Here is a 25,507-nt window from a genome sequence, read left to right on the forward strand (position 1 = left end):
TTGCTGCCAATTGCTATGCAGTACCAGAGCAATGTGCTGTGCAGCTGAAAACTAAAGCTCCAGATCTGCTCATCAGTTCTGCAGCATATCTTAGAGCTGCCCTTGCCGTTTTCTGTGCATTGAAAATTTAAGGGCAGGAGAGAAATTAGTATGAGTCAATGAAAAGATTGCTGACTACATTGTTGTATAGGGTTGACCATAGCATGCATGTCATTAACTTTCTAACCAGCTGCTGACAGCTTTTTAAGATTACTACTTGTAATGGAAATATGTAACTCAAGACCACTGCTTACATTTTGCCAGCCTGCTTGTATCAAGTTTATGAGGTACAAATTCTAAGAGAGGAAAAGATTAAATTCATATGGTTTTGCTAGATAGTCCCTGCCAAATCTCTCGCTAACTTCAGGGGATGCTGTTTTCTCTTTTCTGCTGCCATTTGTAGCTAAAGTTCCAAATGTCTGGAGTGATAAAGCTATTATTTGTCAAATAATATCTTAATAGCCAGGGAAATGGTTTATGGAAGAATTTCAGCTGTGGAAAGTAGTTAATGGCGACTTAAGAGATCTTCTAAAAAATAATCCATTATGCATAGCTTTTTAAGTGTTCGGTATTTTACAAAGCATAACAAGACACTGATGTACCCAGCAGAACCAAAAGGATTGTGTAGCCAAGGCATTCTGCCTGGCTTCTAAAGATTCAGGTTTCTGTTTCTGTATGACCTTGAAAAATGTTCCCTTATCTCTATTTAATGGAGTTAAAATGCTTTCATAACTATCAGATGTTCAAAAGATAAAGTTCATTTCTAATCTATGAAGCCAATATATGGAAATATTCCAAAATAGGATTCAAATGTGCATTTCAGGAAGCCATTCAGGAAGTGAATCACAAATACTTTGTGTTTTATTTATATGAAGCATTAGTAAGTGCTACTTATTGCCTTGAAAATGAAATAATATATGATTTATATAAAAAGGCATGAGGGCAAAACAATTTAAGAATAAGACAGAAAGCTGCCTATGCATATTTCTATGTTGATGAGTGCTGGTCTTCCAGTTGTTACCGAAACCTCTCATGAGTTTGCAAGTGCAATCCTTGAGGAAGATGATGACTTCAATTGAATGCCATTTGCTATCAAAACCTTCAGATGGAATGACATGGCATGGCATGAGGTGCCTTCTCAAAAGCACAGAGTACAGCCACACTATTGAACAAGGCAGTTCACACGATCAGAGACATTGCGTGGCCTTCTGGCCATTCATAGGGTCATAGAATCATGAAAATTGGAGAAGACCAATAAGATCATCAGGTTCAACTGTCAACCCATCCCCACATGACCACTAACCACATCCCTCTTTACCACATCCTCACAGTTCTTGGACACCTCCAGGAACAATGACTCCACCATTTCCATGGGCAGGCTGTTCCCATGCCTCACCACTCTTTCAGAGAATTTTTTTCCTAAAATATATATTCCTCTATATTGAAGAATCTCGATTTCTACAGCCTGGCTACAATAGGCACCAGTGCCCCACAGTGCCATAGCACAGACTGCAAGCTCAAGCCCCACAGGGACTCTGGTTCCACACACTGGGCTGTGCGTTTTCAGGGCTAATGCAATTTGTAGTAGCCAGACCAATGTTTGCAATTGTCCTCACGCCTTCCTTTGTCTTGCAGCCATGCCCTCTCAGTAGTGCCCCGTTGCTCTTTCCTTTCTTTTTGCCCAAATACAAAATTGCAGTGCTCTTTAAACACCCCTTTTGTTCCTGCAATTATAGGGCACCATTTCTTGCAGTAGAGTCACAAAGCTGCACTCGCCTGTCTACAAAGCATAATTCTATAGCATGCCAGTTTGGATTTATGACCTTTGCTTGCAATCGTCTCACTGAATTTACACATTGAATGTGTCCGAATAGTGTTGGACAGGGCTTCTGGGATTTGAGCTTTATCCACCTACGGGACTGTAAATGGTCCTGATCCACAAAAGAATAGAATTGCCAGAGTTCAGGAACAGCCATGTCTGCCTGTAACAACAGCTGAGCATCGAAAGAGAAAGCAAAGACTGCTCTCTGAAGCCCTGTATCTCTGCAGCAATTGGTTGGGATACTACGTAGTTCCTCTGGAAGTATGGAATATTAGTCTCTGGCAATATTTTGTTATCCTAAAGTGGATAAAGAGTATTTGGTCTTGTAATGAAAAAAGGATTCCAGTGGTTAAAAGCAGACACTCATGTCTCAGCTCAGAACTTCTCAGCTCATAAGGTTACAAGTATTAGAGACTGAAGTTTGAGGCAAAAGAACATCTTTGCAACTACTTCTTAAAATATTTCAGCGTTCTTTAACTGTTAATTAGGATTGGCAAACATAAGCTGCTTTCTTCACAAAATGGCTGGTCTTCTTCCCTGTTGCTAGCAAATTTTAGTTCTAGAAGACTAACTTGCAGGTGAATTCATGGAACAGATTGGTGCTGCTGCTGACTGACTACTGGTTATATTCTTCCTTAAACAAAGTCAAGGATGAACTCATTTATCAGGAGCATGGGGCTCCACTACTTTTGCAAGTACGGTATATAAACAGGGGGCGTATTCTTATTCTCTTTGGCTCTGATTTTATTGAGCTATCTTTGATTCTAGTTTCACTCACAGCCTCAGTGAAATGAGTAATGAAAACCATAAGTGACTTAGTTACATTTCTGTGATGTGTCCTCTTTTTGTCAAGTAAACTTATTTATGTAGGCATTAAAAATGTAATACATAAACTTGTACTTGTGCTCTAGGATGATTTGCTTCAACTTGTCTCACAGTACTTATTTTAATACCTCCATGTTCAGAGGAGATTTTTAGCACATTTGCAGTCATCATTAGAGCCCTGAAATTATAAAACATGAAGAATTAGAAGAAAAATCCTGTTTCTGAAGGTGAGTGATGACAGCTGAGGGTAGTAGTTTGCTCCTGACAGTACCAGGGGGGAGTGAAAGGCCAGCAGTTTGTTTCTGCTTGATGAATGACTGTAGTTTGACAGAAATTAGATGTCTCATAAAGTTAGGACAGAGTGCAGGAAATCAATATGTGGTGTGTAGAGTTGATACAATTAGTCTACTGATCAATGAGGTGCGTGAAGATGTGGCTTAAGGCACTAAATTCACTCCAGGAGATTTCAGTGGGAGCCATGGAATTCCCTGCGCTCTTCGATGTGGGGCAACACTTCACAGCAGCTCCAAGAACATCTCAGCTCTTAAGTCTATCAGAAGTAGAGACTGAAGTTTGAGGTGAAAGATAAGAACCTGGCCATGAATGTTCATGCAGAGGTGTTGGCTCTCTTTCTCTGACTGCTGGTGAGAGTCTTGCACAAGGATTGGTGGGCTGGCTTCATGTACGTTTACTGGGAACTTCTTGTCTTCTGTCTAGCCTTCTATGTTCAGAACACTATCATTACTTAGAAGTATAAACTCAAATGAAATCTGATGGATGAAGACTCATCCAAGAACTAAGGCGAAATTATATCTAACTAGTCTTATTTCATCACATAGAAGTGATCTTAAAGATCCTAAAAGCAACATGCAAGATGCTGCCTCTCAGGACTTGTACTTAATGAATTGTTGCAAGTTAGAGCTGAGTAGGAAGAGCACTTAGCCATCACCAAATTGGCACTAAACCATATGAAACCTGAAAATTAATTCCATTTATATTCCAGAAGAAGAAAGTAAAGCAGGAATTCACACTTCTTGCAGAGTCATGGCAGAGTTCAGAGTCCAGCAGATCAGCAGAGATTATACGCAATTCTCTATTAAAAAGTACATCATGTTACATTTCAGTCTGAGCCTAACCTAACATAATAGGTTTAAATAATTACATGGAAAACAGTAACACTTTACAGTCAGTGTCACTCTTCTAAATCTTTGTCACTGTCAGAAGGCTCAGCAATGTTAGTAGAACTGACTTTTTGTTCACAGCTGTCACGCCAGTTCAGCATCCTAGCTAGAATGCTTTTTATTTTCATGCAGAAATGTGTAAAGTAATCTGATATTCCTACAAATCTATAAGAGTTCTTGCTGATAAAAATGATTGTTCCTTCTTTGCACCCACTTAAATGAAAGAAGTCATTAGGTTACATTGAGCATGGGTGGCAATGAATCTATCTTCTTTGACTTAAATGGAGTTATGCCCGTATTGGCTCACCCCATCCTGTCACCTAGTTGTGAGATAGACTGGTCAGTGCTCCCACACCCTGCATTACCTGCAGGGCTCTTAGAATGTGCCTGGAAGGAACTTTCTGAAGTTCTGCTCCCATAGTCCAGTGCCTCAACTTCATGCAACCATTTCTCTATCAAGTCCATGAATCCTATCCTTGCAGATAGAGAACTCCAAATTTTTACATCAGAATTTGTTTTGGCAGCTCTGCAAAACTCTCTATTTAGTACCTGTTTGAGTAGCTTGCAGTTCAGGTCAGCAGTAAAGTACTCTGGTGGCCCCATCTTAACTGAGAAGGTGGATAGAATGCTGCATGTCATTCATGCAAGGTTTCTCCAGATAACTGCTACTCTGCTGTAAAGGAGGTTCTTCCTCTTTTTTCCTTGGTGTGGAATTCTTGCAACATCATGCATTCATGTTGGCAGCCAGAAGGTTTAGGGGTTGGTCACAATTATAGAGCTATGTTGATCTCTGTATTGAAAACAAGAAAAATGGATTTATTCAATTAGTATAAGAAATAGCAGCCACTAGTTGACCAGTCATTTGGAACTCACAATGCCCTGTTAATAACACAAAGCAACCATGCTGACCACAAGGTTATCATGACCTTTTTGAAATCCCACTGGAAAATAAGTGAAACAACTAGCAGTTACTGAAAAGGTAAGGGCTATTGCACTATTGTTTGCTAGGCAAAAAGCTCAAAAGTAATTTATTACCTTAAATGGATCACATACAAAGGATACAATCACCTCCCAATACCCTTCATCAAGTGTGGTAAATCTGAGCAGAGATGGCTGAGATGACTCTTTAACATCAGTTACTGCTTTCCAGAAAAGTGACAGGCATACTCTGATACTCTATCAGAATCTTAGCGGCTCAAATACTGTGCGCTGACATCTTGTTGTATGCCTCAGGCTTCTTGTTACTTCAGTTTTTAAATGTTTTACACGTTTTGTTTTATTTTCCCTGTATATTTTCTTCTATGAAAATAAATATAAAAAAGTGTCTGACTTGCCCATGCTTTGACCTTAGTGCTTCAGACAAGCCTGCCTTGAAGCTCTATACATTCACATATATAGAATCCTCACCTAGTAATATTTTTCAGTCATCAGCTCTTGCTTAACATGGACATAAAGCCATTGGGTAAAGCTTTTAAGGAGCAACTGTGTCTCTAATAACAGTAAACAGGATCTTGTCCTGAATAGGAACTAAAATATACCAACCTGCTCTTCCATCTGTACTCAGAAGTGTTGAGGAAAAATGTTACACATTGCTGCTCCTCAAACGCAATATTGCCTGATTGGGAAAATGTCTCTTCCTCAGAATTTTTCTGTTAAGATGTCTTCTCAAGAATTTTAGATAGAAATGAATGCGTCATGGTTCGTTTCAAAGGATTTTTCCTCCCATTGATATACGGAAGTTATTCCACAAGAGGCAAGCAGCTAGGGAGTTGTGGGCATTGCTGCTATTTGCAATCACAAAGCACTAAACATTTCCAGCTGCAAAGAGTTCAGTGTCTATTTAAGACTTGTGAGAAATTTCACTGGGAATCCTTGCAAGATGTGCCATCTGCTAATGCCACCAGGATAGTAACTGGCATAGTATACTGTTAATACGAAAGACAAACAATACGTTGAAGTTTTTACAATGAAATAGAGAAGACATTAAAGGTTGCTGAAGAGTTGCACCTGAATGTCAGTTCAGGCACGAAACGATGATTATCTGCAGAGAGAAGGTGTTCTCCCGTTGCACTTTCTCCAAGAATCACCACAGAAAAGATTTTCATGCTTTCTCTATGGATGAGTTGTTCTGAATTTTACTTGATTTGATAGCATGGGAATAGCCGTGGCAGGAGCGAGGGAGTGCTTGCACCCATCCTCGTTGGTGGGAAGGGCTGATGGGAACTATTCTGTTGAGTAGCATGTTGCCTAAAGTATGCATCCCCTTGGGCTGGTGTTGCACAGTGAAAGCCAGAGAAGAGAAGACTGTCAGTAGGGGTCCTTGCTTCAAAGGGACTTGAAGTCACACTTACTTGCTTTCCCTGACTGTGCACTCACATGCTGTGTTTGCACAAAATTAACTGCAGTATAGTCCCTGTTAAAAGTGGGTCCCACGAGCATGCTTCTTGATTGGCCTGAAAAGACCAAGTTAGAAGCCTGTTGAGTCACTTCTCTAGGAGCAATACTGATGTCAATAATCCTAGTATACATATCATCAATATTTGGTCAAGCAATGATCTGTGACATCCTATGGCCATAGGAACTGGGCTGATTCTGGGATGAAGTAACTGTCATGTTCTGTTTACTTCTCTACTCTATTGGACTGATTCTGAATCAAACGGCTTCCATGACTCTATTCATATCTATTTTTAATGTGAAGCTTAAATTACTAAAATTAATGATGAACAGAAACTTAAATTTCTTCCAAAGAGAATTAATGTTTATTTCCTGAATCTTTAGATAGGATTTTGTCTTGCCTTCCAGAAACTAAAGTTGGATAAAATCCAACCACTACTGTGCAATCTAGAAACTTCTTCCCTTCTCTATCGTGTCACAAAACCATTCCAACATAGGAGTAGAGATAGGCTGTAAAAATCAGGTAGAGTTAATTTAGAGCAACCTCAGATCTTCTACAAACATCCCCAGTTCTCCCACTCCATCTATAATTTAGTAAGTTGCAGTAAGTAACCACCATCAGTGGTGGTCAGCAAGCATTTTGGCTCCTCAGGTCAGTTTTGTCCCATCATCAGAGGTAGCTTGGAGCCACATCAGTGAAGCCCCAAGTCATCATGTCGAGTGTGGTGGACACTATCTTTGTCTAACTTTGCATGTGGCTAAATGCATTTCTTTTCCAGCTACATTTAATGTGTTAACATCTAATCATATATGAGACTTAGTTTGGCCTGAAGCAAAGTGTGTGTTCTGTGTCATCAGCTATAACATGAGAAATTTCTGTGGCAGCTAGAGGGTGACAATTTCTTTTGTTTCCTTCCCAACATTAAGTTCAACAAACTCTTTAATCTCTCCATTTCACAGAAGCCTGTATAGTAACTAAAATATCTGATCGTAGGGCGTGTTCTGAAGGAGTCTGTGGTAACAGAGCCAGCTGGATGTTTTACTGAATGTAACCTTATGTATGCATTCCTGTAAGGCAAGGAAGCAGACCTATTAAAATAAATTGAATTACAAGGGTTAATGCTAGAACGGGATGCTGCAGAGGAAGACCTGAACTCCTCCCTTTCCATAATATGCCTGTCTCCTTTGTTCAAACAAGTACATGCAAAGCCACAGGTCCTAAGAAAAGTAGGTTTCTTTAAATGGATTTGATTTTTATCCACAAGTCTTTTGGCACTGTCAAGCAAAAGAAAAAAAGCAGTAACCCCGTTTCACATTTTTATCGAGAGCATTCTTTTTTTTTTTTTTTTCCTTTTCCTTCTCTTTCTATCGTTAGATTGCAAGCTGTTATGCTTATAAATGCAGAGCTTCACCAAAGCAACAGCAGAAGATGCAGTGAATAGAGACCTTGTTGAGCTCAGGGTGAGGAGGAGGAGGGAGCAGGACGAGCAAAGGCAGGGCCAGGGCTGTGTGGGAAAGGCTGGTGACCCACCCTCTCAGACTGCCTTGATGCTGCTCTTGTTCTTGCAGGAATGCAGAGCCCTTTTCACCATTACTGTTCTTGCACTTGTTATTTTAAATCTCTTTACAGGGGAGCTGTTCTAAGTTGGCAAATAGGTGACTTGTTCTGTTCCCCCCCTACTTCCTTCTAAGCACAATTAATTATTTTAATTAATTAATATTATGCTGAGTGGTTTGCTTGGAAGGGAAAGCTATTCTGGTTTTGAACTAATTACTAGTCTGCATTTCTGAATGACAAAACAGCTGCTAATTAATCTCACTACAGTTCTCACAGAAAGAGATGCTGATAAGGGTTTGCCAATTACCATAAGAAAAAAGATGTCAAGAGTCCTGTTGTGTTTCTTTGGCATCTACTCACAGTCAGATGAATATCACTATTAAACACACAGACAAACTAACTACTAAGTATGAACGCCAGCAGGCTGCGATGCACCAAGCCTGCCCAGACGTTATTCATCCTGGAGCTAGCTGTTATTTTGCACGTCTGTTCACCCTTGTTGCCTAACATTGCTTGTTAAAGTTTTTGCAAGTAGGGAGATGAAGCACTGTGGCAGGGCAGCAAGTGTCAGACCATCCTGACAGCGATTTTTTTTCGGTGTCCCAGTGTTAGAGAACATTAGGGAAAAGGCTGAAAAGGGAGTTTTGTTGGGCTGATTTCCAGTGGTTAGTTTGGTGCAGCTGGGGAGGTTGGGGTCTGCTTGATGTGCTGCTGGCAGAGTGTAATGGGGACAGCCCCTGGACTGCTCTGCTCATGTCACCTTACCAACTGTGCTTGGTGAGTAGTACTGATGTGTGGCACAAATATTCACTTTCCTCCTCGCAAGGGAAGTTTGCAGCCTGCGCTGACTTCTCTGCTGCTGCAACTGAGCTACACATAGTTCCTGGGAAAGCTCGTTTAAATCCACTTGGGATTGTGTAGTCTCAGCTGTATTTGTGGTGCAGTTATGTCCTTGAAAACATGGGCTCAGGTGCTCTGCTGGTGATAGTTACCCCAGTCGCTGATCACCTCGACTTTCTGGAGATTCTGGCCCATGGAACCCCATGCCATTAATGTTTCTGAAAACATGAGCCTGTGCAGTGTCTGTGGCTGTGGGGAACCAGGGAGCTGTCACAAAGAATATGTAAAGAACTGTTTTGAACCCTGGTGCATGGCTTACTTAATTTAGTTTCTTTTTTTTTTTTTATTTCTTTCTGTGCTTGCAGGTCAGAAAATTCTTCACCACAGAAGTGATGTCTTAGAAACCGTAGTCCTGATCAATCCCTCGGATGAAGCAGTTAGTACCGAGGTAAGTCACTCAGAAATATTGCACTAGGTGGGTCGTAAAAGCTCTGTTAGGTTGGCAGGGTGAGAGCAGATCCTAGCTATAGATGAAAACACTTTAGGAGTAAACACCATAAACATTATCAGCCTTCCCTTGATTTTCTCTCTAGTTTCCTAGGCTACTGGTAGGACGTCAAAGATGTAAGACAAAAGCAGATCTCTGATCCTAGCACTCCTTTCCTCATAATGCACCAACTTCCCTTCCTGATGAAGTGGAAGCACCAGTGATGAAACTACATCTGTTTTTTTTCTGTTCTTCTACTGTTGATAGCTCTGGACATCTACTTTACTTAAAAAAAAAAAAAAAGCCTGAAAAGAAACCAGGTGCCCTGAGACAAATTTAAGTCTCAGAAGACCTGCATCCTGTGTGGTGGTGCCTCGATTATGATCCATATGATCTGTCCTTCAAAGAGCATGTGATGTGATCTATGGACTCTTGATAGTGCCAGCTCCTCATAAACTTACTAGGGCTGAAGAACTAAGCAGGGAGTTTGAAGACAAAATTGAGAAATTTGTCTAGTGAGACTGAAGGTTGGAAAAACAGGGATAATTGTAGTGCTTGCTGGTGCTGAGAAAACTGACATAGTACGATTCCTTTGGAGAAATGAAATGGCTCTACTTTCAGTACTTTGTAAAAAAAGTCTGGTTTTATACCAACAGGAAGAAACACACTGAAGCAAATGAAATTTATCAAGTTTTAAAAGTTTTTAAAAGTAGCTAATCAATCTTAGTTAATGGCAGCTCAATTGACTTCAAGATTATGTGTGAAAGTACCTTACATTGCATTAGAGGAAGGGCAACTGGGTAGCAGCTCTTTTAAGATTGTCTTTAATACATTCAGGCTTTCAGAGTAAAAAGCTTTAAAGTGTGTGCAGAATGAACTGCCAACAGCAGGGAAATGCTGTTTCTGTTGCTGTTGCTTGTCTTCTTTTGTTGGGTGACCACATGGAAGAACATGATCTGAGGCCAATTAATGACTTCTGAACTCTGGCTTTACTCCTTTGGCTCAGGAATATATTTGGCTGGGTTACCATTAATTTCCTCTCACTAGACTGTGGGAGGCAATCTTTGCTTTGCTTTCATCATGCCAAGCTGGTCACAGCCAGAAGTCAGAAGCTGAGATTTACCTTGGCTGGCTAAACAACAGTCTCACTGGACAAAAGCCAGAAGAGACGATAAGAAAGAGTTAGGAGAATTACAATGAAGATTGAAAGAGACATTCTTTGCCCACTGTGGCAAATTAGAAAACTGAGTTTCACGCATCAAAAGTTTTCCAGCTTGCAGTTCAGGAGACAGTGATATACCATGGAGGTCTGACTTCATCAGAAGAGGAAATTGAATCTATCAATTCAAGAAAAATAAAGGCAAAAGATGTTAGAACAAACTTCTGCTAATTAGGCTGGTGACAGGCGTACTGGTTGTAGTTCAAGCATGGTTCTGCCCGCAGCTCCTATCGTGTTATGTCAGCTGCCAAATACCTCACAAAAGAGAGAAGCCCAAAAGGACAGAATTGCCCTAAGAAAACAAATTTCTGAAAACTATTAACAGTTCCCTCATTTTTTAAAACCCTGTTCCATTACCATAATACTCCCACAACTGTACCATAAGTAATCTGCTTTTGGCTGAGGTTATGTTTTGCCATTCACTTTCTTTAAACAATCTGGGACTTCAACCAAGGGTAAAGTTGAACTGAATCATCACCTTGCAATATTTTTTTTTGAAGGTCTTGAAATCGGCAGACAAAATTCTGGTAGTCCCTCAGAATGCCCTGATTATAGCCAGACACAGAATTAATGTGTCTCTGGAAGTTCTTTTGTGTGTATGTTATGCTCTGCAATCTGCAAGCATTTATTTGCCTTTTTTTCCTGCCATAGTTTTTTATCTCTGCAGTACCAATTTATTCTGCAGAACCATCAATTAATAAAATAGGTTGAAGGGGACTTATGTGACAGTCACGTATTACTGGTTCCCAAGTCAGGAAATAATTTTGCTGTTGGAAAACTGGTGAGTTTATACATAAGTCGGCAAACTGCCTAGAGCTGCTGCCAGCAATGAGAGAAAAGACAGCAGAGGAAAACAGTTCTTTTATAGTTTTAATACAGCTGAAACCGATAGGGTTGCAGGACACACATACACTCCACTGCACTTATCTGTATTCTTTTCTGGAATAGAAATAGATTGTTGAATTTATAATCATCTAGTGGAATTACTGATCAGCCAGCATTAGTCCTGTGTTTAACTAAAGAAACTTCCTGCTGCATAAAGTCAAGGTCACTTATTTAATAAAATAACAGTGAAGATGCGGTAATCATCCTCTTTCAGACAGAAACTCTTCAGTGTCTCTTTTCTACTTGTGCTGAGAACATGAGCTGTTCAGCAGAGATTTAAATCAAGACTTCCTGGCTCAGCCTCCCTGGCATGAGAGGGAATTATTCAGAACAACTGATTGCTTAACAGTCAATATACGAATTTGAAAGAATGGCTTGCTAGGAATGCTGAGGTGATTATGTCATCTCCATGGTGATGGAGTTTGGATGCAATATCTACATGCGTAATTGTTTCAGATGGACAATTCTCATTTAGTTTAATATCTGAATAGCCTTATTCTGGAATTGCTACTCTGTTTTATATTAGTTCTCCTTGAACAGAGGAATTACCAAACTTGAAATTCATGCCTTACTTTATTCTGAATCGATTATTCAGTGCTGGGCAAAACTTCTGATAAATTTGCAAACAGTTTACTCAATGGTATAGGATCTTACAAAGGTGTTATTTATTTTTATTCTTCAATTTAAGTTGATTTTAGCCAACAGAACCACAGTGAGCATGTGGATTTTTCTTAGCATGCAGTTAAATAGGCAGAAACAGGAGTTACTATTTGCTGTACCGAGAGTCAAGCAAAGTAATCAAAATCTATTCCAAAGAAATTAAGAGTTATTTCAAAATGGAGAAGAAGGCTACTTCTCAATAGTAAGTTCCTTTGAGCCATCAAGCACCCACATAATATACTAAGTGTGTATTAAATAAGATCTTTGGCTAGCACACTACAGAAAGACCATAGTTATTGGCATCAAGGTATGTGAATGGTGCACGTGACTGTATCTGAATGCCTGATGTTGAAGTTTATGATTTTATTGAAGCAGAATTATTATTTGTATCTGTTTCTTGTCAGGGACATTTTTGCACATGAATGACAAGAAATGCTGTATAGAGGGTTAAAAAGAATGACCTTCCAAAACAAAGTGTAGTTGTCCCTCATTAGCACATGGAGACAGTTATCAAAGACTATCCCATTACTGTGCTATTAAAATTTACCAAGAGTTATATGAAGAATGTTAATTGAAAATACTACTTATAATTTGGATTTTATTCTCGTCTGCTCCTGGTTTTTTTCTCAAGTCTTTAGTTTGATTCTGCCTAATCACATCTTATACCTTCTTTTGCTCCTCTCTCATTGTCTTTTGTTAGCAGATCTGCAACGATAATGTTTCAGCAGTCCTGGAATACTGCTGTGAAACACGTGTTAAATTAAGTGAAGTAAACGGAACTTTCTCAGAGGAATGGAGAAACACATGGTAGCTCCCATTGTTGATCTGTTTCTTTCCTTCACTCTAGGTGCGTTTGATGATTACAGATGCTGCAAGACACAAGCTCCTTGTACTAACTGGACAGTGTTTTGAGAACACAGGAGAGCTCATCCTTCAGTCAGGATCCTTCTCCTTCCAGAACTTCATTGAGATCTTCACAGATCAAGAGGTATGCTTAGAAAAGTATCTTCCATTCATGGTCATGCAATGGCACAGGTTTCAAGACTATAAGAAATGGCATTACGGATTAAGTTGGTGGTAGTGTTGACAGTTTCATGTTGATTTTTTTTATTCTTCATGATGAGCTTTTTTCCAAAATATCTATTTCATTTGCTTTGTATGTGGATTGTTTAACTGAAGAATTGCATTGTGATTCGGAGAACTAAGTTTTAACTTGAGAAACAGAAAACCAATGAACTTTTTACAATAAGAGGAAATACAGTTTTTCCTGAAATGTACAGGTGATTTATCTAAGCTGCAAACAGAGATGTAAAATTGAATTTGACAGAGGTTCTTGCCTGTTGGCAGCTGAGCCATTGGTGACATTAAATAAAACAGAGGCAGTCTGTATAGTTGTAGTATTTTGTACACCTATCTGCTTGGCTTCTTTACTGTAGTGTTTAAAATTTGGCCAGTGAAATCTGCAAATATTGCAATTCTTATTAACCAAAAATATAAAGTATACCAGTATTTAATGCTGTTTGTTTCATGGCTTGTTAGTTTGATGTCCTGCTTAATGTGCTGTGTCTAAAAGCTCCCATAGGGCAGGAACCCACAGTAAACAAGCTGTCACACTTAATTTGGCTATTGTGTAAGTCATATATTTAAATAAACTATATGGCTGCATCCATTGGATTTTAGTTTCCAAAATTAATTAGGAGAATTTCAATGGAGTAAGATTTGAAAGTTCAGAACTGAAAAAGTAAAGTTTGCACTGGTGTGACTTTATTGTATCCATTTGATAGCGTTCACAAAATGAAGTTGTTCAGCATAGGGTTGTAAGGCTTGGTGAAGAACTGGATTCCTGCTCTTTGAAATGCATTTGATCACTAGAAGTCAGTGTTAATTTGCAGTTCCTTTTTTTGAATAGCCAGCCTGAACTCCATACACCTCTGGCTAAGAAGGAACACATGGGACTTCATGCAAAACTAGGGGCAGGTTGTAGATTGGATTGGAAAGGACCTTAAAGATCATCTAGTTCCAACCCTCCTGTAGGAAGGGGTGCCATTCACTACATCAGGCTGCCATGGCCTCATCCAACCTGGCCTTGAATACCTTAAGGGATGGGATATCCACAGCTTCTCTTGGCAACCTGTTCCTGTGCCTCACTACCTTCTAGTGAAAATTTCTCCCCCCTCAAATCTAATCTAAATTTCTCCTCTTTTAGTTTAAAGTCATTCTCCCTTGTCTTATCACTATTTGACCATGAAAAAGTCAGTCTCTCTTCTACTTATAAGCTCTCCTCAAGTACTGGAAAGCCACAATGATGTTTCCCTGGAGTCTTCTCTTCTTGAAACTAAACAAACCCAGCTACTTCCATCTTTTTTCATAGGAGAGATACTTCAGCCCTTTGATCATCTTTGTGGCCCTCCTCTGGACCTGTTCCAACAGCTCCATATTTTGTGCCGGGGGCTCCATGCCTGGACACAGTACTCCAGATAGGGCCCTGTAAGGGCAGAATAGAGTGGGACAATCACCCTGCTGGCCACCCCTCTCTTGATGCAGCCCAAGATACAATTGGTTTCTGAGCTGCAACTGCACAGTGCTGGCTCATGTCCAGCTTTTCGTCCATTAGGACTCTCAAGTCCTTCTCATCAGAGCTGATTTCAATGAGTTCTTCCCCCAGGTTGTATGCATATCTGGGATTGCACCAACTCAAGTGCAACATCTTGCACTTGGCCTTGCTTGGCTTTGATGAATTTCATTCCGTTCACATGGTCCCACTTCTTGAGCCTGTCCAGGTCCATCTGAATGGTATTCCTTCCTTCTGTAGTGTTAACTGCACCACTCAGCTTGGTGTCATCTTCAAACTTACTGTGGGTACGCTCAATCAATTGATAAGGATATGAAAGAGCTACCAAGATGGGATCCTGGAGGGCGCCACTTGTGATCGGCCTCCGTCTGACCTATGTTCTATGTTCAGCAACCCTCTAGCTGTGACTATCCAAACAGTTCCTCATCCACTGAATAGTCCACACTGCAAACTGATATTCCTCCATCTCACCTGTCAGTCATGATTTTTCAATTATGATGGAGAGCAGTATGTCAACCACGTCAGCCAGCTTCTTCAGGACTCTCAAATGCATGTCATCCAGCCCCATAGACTCATATACGTTCAGTCTCCTGAGGTGGTCTCAAATTTGCTCTTCTCTTAGAGTGTGAGAGATTTTGCTCACCCATTATTCACCTAGAGGTTCAGGGATGTGAGGTTTGAGAACCTGAGTGACACAAGAAGCCTGACTGCCAGTGCAGAGACAGAATTTACTGGGTACTTCAGCCTTCTCCATGTATGTTGTAGCCAGTCTTCCCCTCTCATTTATCTGAGGGGGTACACTCTTTTTGGCCTGTCTTTTCTGACCAATGTGTCTGTAGAATCTGTTCTTATTTTTAACATCCCTCACCAAGAGTAGTTCCATCCATGCCTTGGCTTTCCTGATCCCATTTCTGCTTGATTCTTCCGGAATCCTACCATTAGTTAGGAATCCAAACATCTGGCTTGAGAGTGGTGTGGTGGTGGCTGGCAACATGTTAGAGCCACATGGGGACTTCTGTGTGGCAAGTCGGTTACATTCCCATAGGCTCCAAGGAGGATTCCATGGCTCCTCTCTGCTAGTGACATGCTTGCCAGATAGCACAGCCCTTTGAGAATGTGGTGTCCAGCTTGTTGTCACTGAGCCTTGACTTCTCACTGCTTCTACATATTTCAGAAATCTAAAGAAAAATCCTGCTTGACATATTGCACTTTGTAGGTGTGACATTTTTTACGTACTCATTAATGGCAAGTTTTCAAGGCATCTGCAAAATGGAAGAACTATTAGAAAGAAAAGCTAGCAAAGAATTGGTTAGTGTTTTTCCAAATGGTAAATAGAGCATTCCTGTTCTGTCCTGACCCATGTAAGGTTTGATGAGTTTTGTATGAAGTTTATGTTTCTGTTCATTATCTGAACTATGGTCATGAAGTGAAATTACAAAGGAAAAAGAAATGTCTTTTGAAGCTCGATTCAGAAATCCATCTCTAGCTTGCAGACCTTCCTGCACACGATACTTAATAATGTTTTCAACTTTTCTTGTGCCAGAATGTTGAAGATGCCCTATTCTTCTGCCTTTCCAGCAGCATCTAGTGGAGGAAAACCTTTCTTTTTCCCTTTGTGGTCCAGGATATGAAGCAATCTTGTATTCTTTCTGAGCAGAGGCCTTGCTCTTTACCTTCAACAGATGTACTACAGTGCTTGAAAAGATGGCCGGGTTCATAAATGTAGTTCTTTGCCCCTGGTCTGAGTTTTAATCCAGGGAAGAGAACGAGCAGTTATTGTTTTCTTGTTATTAAATAGAGTAAGCAATGGAACTGCTTACTGAGCAGTTGCTGAAGGCAACAAAGATGATCAAAGGGCTGGAACACCTCTCCTATGAAGAAAGGCTGAGGTTGTTGGACTTGTTCAGTGTGGAGAAGAGAAGGATCTGGGGAGACCTCACTGCAGCCTTCCAGTGCTTGAAGAGGGCTTACAAGCAGGAGGGAGAGTGACTTTTTACATGGTCTGATAGTGATAGGAAAAGGGGGAATGGCTTTAAACTAAAAGTTAGGAAAAAATTTTTACTCAAAGGATGGTGAGGCACTGAAACAGATTGCCCAGAGAGGTTGTGGATGCCCTGTCTCTGGAAGCATTCAAGGCCAGGTTGGCTGGGATCCTGGGCAGCTTGATCTAGTAGAGATCTTTAAGATCTTCTCCAACCTAAGCCATTCTATGATTCCATGAAACTGTCATTGCATTTGTGTTGCTGTTAGACATGCAAATCCATTAAGGCCTCTTCAGGACAAGTACTGAGTTTGCTGTTTCTAGAACATAGGATCTATGTTGGGAATAATTTTTTACGAGCCCTTCATTGGCTTGCACTACCAGTAGCTTAACAATATCGGCATTACATGTGCCAACTCTTAGGAGCAAACAAAGTTTGAATCTAGAAGTATGAAGCAGAAATCCAAATACAGTGCAATACAAACTAGACTGGAGTAACCCCAAACCTTGACCTGATATATACATTAGCTTACTGAATTACTGCACAATTTTTTATCTAGACAGAAAATTGGCCCACATGACAAACATTGTGTACACAAATTATCACCTTATGTATGTAACATACTTTGACTTATTTTTCCAAAGGAATGGGTTTTTTACTCCCTTATAATGTGTTTTCAGCCCTGATCAAAGAGACAGCATGGCTATCCTCAAGAACCATTTCAGAGTTGTGATTTCTGCTGTGCCTCTTATTTTTGTGACAAGCAACTGGAATAAGTTTCCCATTTTCCTTATCTTTTATCCTTTTCTGTACACGCTGCTTTCATTTCTTTTCTTTTGCATTTTCATTTGCTCTTTTTCAGACAAAGCTGTGTCTGACATATGAGTGAAATGTCTTTATACTCCTATCAAACAGTTTGAATACTATGTAAGGTTGACAAAGGAAGATAGATAGAAAAATATTTATGTTCTGCTTTATTTAGATATTGACTGGGTTATTTTTGTGTTTATAGCAGACGCTGCATCTTTGCTGAGTTTTATTTTTAGTAAATGCTGAAAATAAATAATGTAACACGAGGAAAGGAAGCAAGGCACACACAGAGGTGCACAGAGGTCTACTGAAATCAAACATCATTCATTTATATATATACATTTTTTCCGCTGATTCAGTTTGTGGTCCAAGACTTTCAAATTATTCAGCTGTAGCATAATGTATAACATCTTTGTGGAAACTGTGCTTATAGCTAAACTGACAATTGTGTTTCTGTAAAGAAGATTGTGATATCTTATGTCTGAATTACTCTTTAAAGAATTTTATATTGTTTGGTGTTCTCTTTATTAAGAACAAACACAAGAGAGATGGGCTGTGTTTCCCCACCTTTACAAGAAGGTTTAAAATATGTCATTCTTTCTCATGTTTGCTTATGTAGTAATCTGGAATTATTCAGTGCTGGGTTTCGTTCAGATTGGAACAGAAAAAAAGCGTTTCACACTAGGGTATGTGGTAGTTCACACTCACAGGCAGCTCAGCACCACCATGCTGACTTCTCACTCTTCTCACTCCTCAGCAGAACAGAGAGTGAAAATATGATGGAAACAGTGCATGACTTTAGATAAGGACAGGGAGATCACAAATGAATGGGCAAACAAACTCAGTGAAAGCAAGGTTAGTGTAATGTATTGGCTGTTGCTGACAGACTAAAGCAGTGAGAACAATCTACAAACACCTTCCTCCCATTCATCCTCTTGTACCACTCCTGGGGCAACTTCTGCCCTTCTTCTGCACTGAACCCTGCTGGCTGCAGGGCTGCTTCTCCCACATTTCTTACTCCTCTCTCCCAGCTGCCGCTGGCAGTTTTCCCCTTTCTTAATCGTGCTCTCCCAGAGCACACCCATTGTCACTCATGGCTCAGCTCTGGCAGTGGTGAGTCCTTGTTGGAGCAGCTAGGGCTGGCTGAGATCTGACATGGGGCAGCTGCTGGGCTTTGCTCACAGAGGCCACCACTGCAGCCCCCTTGCTGCTAAAACCTTGCTGCCTATGTGTAATACAGCCTGTTAAGGGAATGTGCTGTTTCTCATAGATATTTGCATGGATCTCCTGGATTTATTGGAGCATCGTAGAGACTCATCAGTTAGTGGCAGAGAGTGGCAGTGCTGACACTGGTAGATCTCATCCTCTCTGAATATGAAAGAGTCTAAGACTGTACTATCCTCCTATAAAGGGAGAAGACGGAAAGGGGAAACCCTGTGACTATTTCATCCTTTAAGCAGTGAGGAAGAGACCAGGAGTAACCTGTTCCTTTGCACTTAAAAAAAAATAGTGGTAAAAATACTAATTGTGGTAGCAAGGTCCTCTAGCTTCTAGCATCAGGGAATATTATATTCTGACATACATTAACATTAAAAAAAATTTATATGCATTTTCTCGTTTTTGTCTTACAACCCTAGATTGGTGAATTACTGAGCACTACACACCCTGCCAACAAAGCCAGCTTAACTCTTTTCTGTCCCGAGGAAGGGGACTGGAAAAATTCCAACCTTGACAGACACAACCTTCAAGACTTCATTAACATTAAGCTCAATTCATCTTCCATATTGCCTGAAATGGAAGGACTTTCTGAATTTACAGAATACCTGTCAGAATCAGTAGAAGTGCCATCGCCCTTCGACATTTTAGAGCCTCCAACCTCTGGAGGCTTCTTGAAACTCTCCAAACCCTGCTGCTACATTTTCCCAGGTGGAAGAGGAGACTCTGCATTATTTGCAGTGAATGGATTCAATATGCTTATCAATGGAGGATCTGAAAGAAAATCCTGCTTTTGGAAACTTATCCGACATTTGGACAGAGTAGATTCCATTCTGCTCACTCATATTGGGGATGATAACCTGCCAGGAATCAATAGCATGCTTCAGAGAAAGATAGCTGAATTAGAAGAGGAACAATCTCAAGGGTCTACTACCAACAGTGACTGGATGAAAAATCTGATCTCACCTGATTTAGGAGTTGTATTCCTTAATGTACCTGAGAACTTGAAGAACATGGATCCAAGCTTCAGAGTTAAAAGAAGCGTGGAAGAAGCTTGTTTCACTCTCCAGTACTTAAATAAATTGTCTATGAAACCCGAACCTCTCTTCAGAAATGTAGGAAATACAATTGACCCAATCATTTTATTTCAGAAGATGGGAGTTGGCAAACTTGAGATGTATGTGCTCAATCCTGTCAAAAGCAGCAAAGAGATGCAATATTTTATGCATCAGTGGAGTGGTACTAGCAAAGACAAAGCTGAATTTCTGCTACCAAATGGCCAAGAACTAGACATTCCATTATCCTATTTCACTTCTGTCTCATCCCTGATTGTGTGGCATCCAGCTAATCCTGCAGAAAAGATAATCCGAGTTCTCTTTCCTGGGAACAGCACCCAATATAATATTCTGGAAGGACTAGAAAAACTCAAACACTTAGACTTCCTTAAACAGCCAATGGTTACACAAAAAGATCTGACTGGAAACGTCGCTGGTGTTTCACCTGCTGTGAAACAAGCAAAGCTGAAACAACGAACAGACAGCAAGGAGAGTCTGAAGCCAGCTGCAAAGACACCACCAAGCAAGACTGTCAGAAAAGAATCTAAAGAAGAAACACTGGAGCCTGCAAAGCCTAGTCCAGCACTGGAAAAGCCACAGAAATTAGAAAGCAAAGAAAAAACTCCAGTTAAAAAAGAGAAACCAGCAAAACCAGAAACCAAAACTATTGTGGCAGAAAAAGATGTAACCAGTAAGGAAGAGCAATTAGGGAAATCTGAAACTTCTGAAAAACAAGCTACAGATGTAAAACCAAAAGTAACAAAGGAAAAGTCAGTGAAAAAGGAAGTCAAAGCAAAACCTGAAGAAAAGAAAGAGGAAAAAGAAAAACCAAAGAAAGAAGTTACTAAAAAAGAGGAGAAAACACCCATCAAAAAAGAGGAAAAGCCCAAAAAAGAAGATATCAAGAAAGAAGTTAAAAAAGAGGTGAAAAAGGAAGAAAAAAAGGAAGCTAAGAAGGAAGTAAAGAAAGAAGCTCCACCAAAGGAAGCTAAAAAAGAAGTTAAAAAGGAAGAAAAGAAAGAAATTAAGAAGGAAGAAAAGGAAGCTAAAAAGGATATCAAAAAGGTTCCTAAAGAAACAAAGAAGATACCTGCTCCTTCAGCTGAAGCCAAAAAGCCAGCAGCAAAACCTAAACCACAAAAGAAGGAGGAACCTGCTAAAAAAGAAGTAGTACCTGCTGGAAAAGCAAAGGAAAAAGGAAAAATTAAGACTGTGAAGAAGGAGAGCAAAGTCAGTGGAGCACAAACTGCCCTTGCAGCAGTTGGAGCTGCTGTGACAACTGTAGCAGCTGCAGAAATTACAGCTAGTGGAAAAGAACTTGAAGCAGAAAGATCCCTTATGTCTTCACCAGAAGATTTAACAAAAGATTTTGAAGAATTAAAAGCTGAAGAAGTGGAAACAATAAAAGCAACAAGACCTCAGGTCGCACTCATAGAGGATGAACTAAAACTCACTGGCAAAGAACATAAAGAGGCCTTTGAAGTACAAAAGGAAAAATTAGATAACGAAGGACCTGCAGAATCCTCTGATGAAGGCATAACAACCACAGAGGCTGAGGGTGAGTGTGAACAGACGCCTGAAGAATTGGAACCTGTAGAAAAGCACAGAGTTGATGACATTGAGAAGTTTGAAGATGAGGGAACTGGCTTGGAAGAATCATCTGAAGCAGGAGATTATGAGGAAAAGGCAGAGACAGAAGAAGCTGAAGAACGAGGTGAAGATGAGGAAGAAAAGACACCACTTGACACCACAATACCATACATGGAAGAAGCAAGAAGAATTCACGACTATTCAGAAGAAATAATGGCTGAAGCAGATGCTAAAATGAAAGACGAAAAATATATTGAAAAGGCAGATTATGAGACATCAGATGAACGGGCTGAGGAAGACAGGGAAGAAGCAGTAGAAAAGGCAGAAACTGAAGAGACTGAAGAAGAGGAGGAAGACAAAGCAGAAGATGTCAGAGATGAAGAGGAGACTGAAAAAATAGAAGCTGAAGAAGATTATGTGATGGCTGTGGTAGACAAAGCTGCAGAAGCTGGTGACGTTGAAGATAAATATGGCCTGCTCATAATTACACCAACAAAGCGCTCAGAGCCTCAGTCTCCAGCAGTTGAACCAGCCTCCTCTATCCATGATGAAACATTACCTGGTGGTTCAGAAAGTGAAGCCACTGTTTCTGATGAAGAAAATAGAGAAGATCAACCTGAAGAATTCACAGCTACTTCAGGTTATACACAGTCTACCATTGAAATATCTAGTGAACCAACTCCTATGGATGAAATGTCTACACCCCGGGATGTCATGAGTGATGAAACTAACAATGAGGAAAGTGAATCACCTTCTCAGGAGTATGTGAACATTACCAAGTATGAAACGTCACTGTATTCTCAAGAGTTTGGTAGACCTAAACTTTCTCCACTTCCAGATGCTTTTAATGGATTATCTGAAGGATCCAAAACAGAGGCCACAGAAGGTAAAGACTACAATGCCTCAGCTTCTACCATCTCCCCACCTTCTTCATTAGAAGAAGACAAGTTCTGCAAATCTGCATTCCAGGATGTGTACCGGCAAAAAGAAAGTGAAACTGCCAAGTTAGAAATCAAAGAAACCCATCCAGAAGATGTTGATGTTACTGGAAAACTTAGTCCAGACAAGAGTCCAGCTGATAGTTTGTCACCTCCATCACCAGTTGCCAAAACACCACTGAGTGAACGTAGTGTGAACTTCTCTCTTACTCCCAATGAGATCAAGGTCTCAGCTGAGACTGCCTCCATTACTGCACTGCCCAGTGTACACCAAGAAATTGCTGAAGAGCACTGTGCAAGTCCTGAAGATAAAACATTAGAAGTAGCATCTCCTTCACAATCTGCTGCTGGTAGTGCTGGCCACACACCTTACTATCAGTCTCCCACTGATGAAAAATCCAGTCAACTTCCCTCTGAAACAAGTGAAAAGTCATCAGAAGCTCCAGTTAGTGTTGAATTCAGTGAAGTCAAAGATGAGTCCGCAAAACCTAGAATAAGCCCTATGGATGAGCCCGTGCCAGATTCAGAATCTCCTATTGAAAAGGTTCTCTCACCTCTACGGAGTCCCCCACTGATAGGTTCAGAGACTTCTTATGATACATTTTTGAGTGCTGACATAAAATCTCCTACCAGAGATTATGGAAGTCCTTCTGAAGAGAAACCTGAAAAGGAAAAATCGCCTGTTCAGATGAGCCCATCTTCTGAAGCCAGTTCAGTGGGCCTTTTCCAAGAAAAACAAGATGAGAAAAGCATGGAGTTTATGGTAATTAAGGAAGGCTTCAGCCTAGAAAGAAAAATGGAGGATACAGAACCCAGCAGCTCTCAGTCTTCACTAGTCTTGGATGAAAGGAAGCTGACTGGTGATCTCTCACCTACTCAAATAGATATCAGTCAATTTGGTTCCCTGAAAGAAGACACCAAAATGTCAATATCTGAAGGCACTGTTTCTGACAAGTCTGCAACTCCTGTTGATGAGGTTGTAGCAGAAGATACCTATTCGCACATTGAAGGAGTAGCTTCTGTCTCCACAGCATCTGTTGCTACTAGCTCATTTCCAGAACCGACCACTGATGATGTATCCCCTTCTTTGCATGCTGAGGTTGGATCCCCTCACTCAACTGAAGTTGATGATTCCCTTTCAGTCTCTGTTGTACAAACACCAACAACATTTCAGGAAACAGAAATGTCTCCATCTAAGGAGGAATGCCCAAGGCCTATGTCTATTTCTCCACCAGATTTCTCACCTAGGACAGCAAAATCAAGAACCCCAGTGCATGATCACAGATCTCCTGAACAGTCAACTATGTCAGTAGAATTTGGCCAGGAATCCCCTGAGCAGTCTTTAGCAATGGATTTCAGTAGGCAGTCTCCTGAATATCCTACTGCAGGCACTGGTATACACCATATATCTGAAAATGGACCGACTGAAGTAGATTATAGTCCTTCAGATATACAGGAGCCCACTTTTGCAAGGAAGATTTCCCCTCTGGAGCATACATCTTACTCTCAGGAGAAGGATATTTCGGAAATTATTTCAGTTTCTCAAATTGAAGCTTCATCTTCAAGCTCATCAGCTCATACACCTTCCCAGGTAACTTCACCACTGCCAGAGGAAACCTTTTCAGGTGCTGTTCCACCCAGAGATATCTCACTTCACTCTTTTACCTCAGAAAAGGTTCACAGCCTAGGAGAAAAGCTGTCACCAAAGTCTGACTTATCTCCATTAACTCCAAGAGAATCTTCTCCTCTATACTCTCCTACTTTTCCAGATTCACCTCCTGCAGTCACAGAAGCAGTGTCAGCTAGTCACGCATCTCCACTGTCGCTGCAAGTGTCCTCTGATAAAGTGTTTGGTTACCAGGCTGTCACATTACAAGAAACCCTTACAAAGCACAGCCCAGAACCTTTATTCAGCCCAGAAAAAGAAGATTCAGAGAAGAGCAGCAGATCACCAGAGGAACTTAGTTATTCTTACGAGGCCACAGAGAAAACCACTAGGTCACCAGAGGATATTAGCTACTCCTATGAGGCAGTTGGACGATCTACTAGATCACCTCAGGCCACAGATTATTCATATGAGACAACAGGAAAAATTACAAGGTCACCTGAGGCCACAGATTATTCCTACGAGATGAGAGGGAAAATCACCAGGTCACCAGAGGCCACAGATTATTCCTATGACTTGACACAAAAGACCACTGTGTCATCTGGGGATACAGATTACTCCTATGAGATGACACAAAAGACCACCAGGTCACCTGGAGATACAGAGTTTTCCTACGAGATGACAAGGAAAGCAACCAGGTCACCTGATGATACTGATTATTCCCATGACATAATTGGGAAGACTACCAAATCACTCGATGTCACAGATTATTCGTATGAGAGAACTGGGAAAGGTACCCAATCACTTGATGCTATGGATAGTTCATATGAGACAATGGAGAAAACCACTGAGTCACCAGAAGCCATTAGCTACTGCTATGATACAAGTGGGAGAACCACCAGGTCACCTGAAGCCGCAGATTATTCATTTGAGACCACTGAGAAAGCCACTAGATCACCTGAAGCCACTAGCTATTCATATGAGGCAAGTGCACATTTTACTCCAGGAAAATCGTTAGCAGAATCCCGTCAAGATGTTGATTTATGCCTTGTGTCATCCTGCGAATATAAGCATCCTAAAACCGAACTTTCACCCTCATTTATCAACCCTAATCCCCTTGAGTGGTTTGCAAGTGAAGAACAATCTCAAGACCAAGAAAAGCTGCTAACTCAGTCTGGGGGAGCCCAGCCACCCTCTGGGGGAAAGCAGCAAGGGCGGCAGTGTGATGAGACCCCTCCAACTTCTGTGAGCGAATCTGCCCCTTCTCAGACTGATTCGGATGTTCCTCCTGAGACTGAGGAATGCCCTTCCATCACTGCAGATGCTAACATTGACTCGGAAGATGAGTCAGAAACCATTCCAACAGACAAGACAATTACATACAGACACATTGATCCACCACCTGTCCCAATGCAGGATCGCAGTCCTTCCCCTAGGCACCCGGATGTCTCCATGGTTGATCCAGAGGCTTTGCCTATCGATCAGAATTTGGGTAAACCTTTGAAGAAAGATCTTAAAGAAAAGACTAAAACAAAGAAAACAGGTACTAAGACCAAATCATCTTCTCCTGTTAAAAAAAGTGATGGTAAATCAAAACAAGTGGCTTCCCCAAAGCCAGCTGCAAAAGATTCTTTGGAAAAAAGTTCCAAAACAGCTTCTCCAAAAAAGAAGGAGTCCGTGGAGAAGGCAAGCAAAAATATCTCTACTCCAGAAGTGAAGACCCGAGTGGAAGAGAAAGATAAAGACACCAAGAATGCCGTAAATACAACAGCATCCAAGTCAGCAAAGACCGCCACCACAGGTAAAAGCAGATAGGTGCTCTCTAGTAT

At 40.7% G+C, this 25,507-nt stretch overlaps 1 protein-coding gene across 1 annotated transcript in view; it reads left to right on the plus strand.

The window, feature by feature from the left end:
• The window catches only part of MAP1B (microtubule associated protein 1B), a 70,595-nt gene that overhangs the window by 37,543 nt on the left and 7,545 nt on the right, over window positions 1-25,507 (plus strand). The window contains exons 3-5 of the mRNA XM_031602608.2: window positions 9,025-9,107; window positions 12,758-12,898; window positions 18,912-25,479. Of these exons, the coding sequence (XP_031458468.2) occupies window positions 9,025-9,107; window positions 12,758-12,898; window positions 18,912-25,479 (6,792 nt within the window). The remainder of the gene's footprint in view (window positions 1-9,024; window positions 9,108-12,757; window positions 12,899-18,911; window positions 25,480-25,507) is intronic.

This window comes from Phasianus colchicus, chromosome Z (assembly GCF_987193195.1).
Source record: "Phasianus colchicus chromosome Z, bPhaCol1.hap1.1, whole genome shotgun sequence".
NCBI lineage: Eukaryota > Metazoa > Chordata > Aves > Galliformes > Phasianidae > Phasianus > Phasianus colchicus.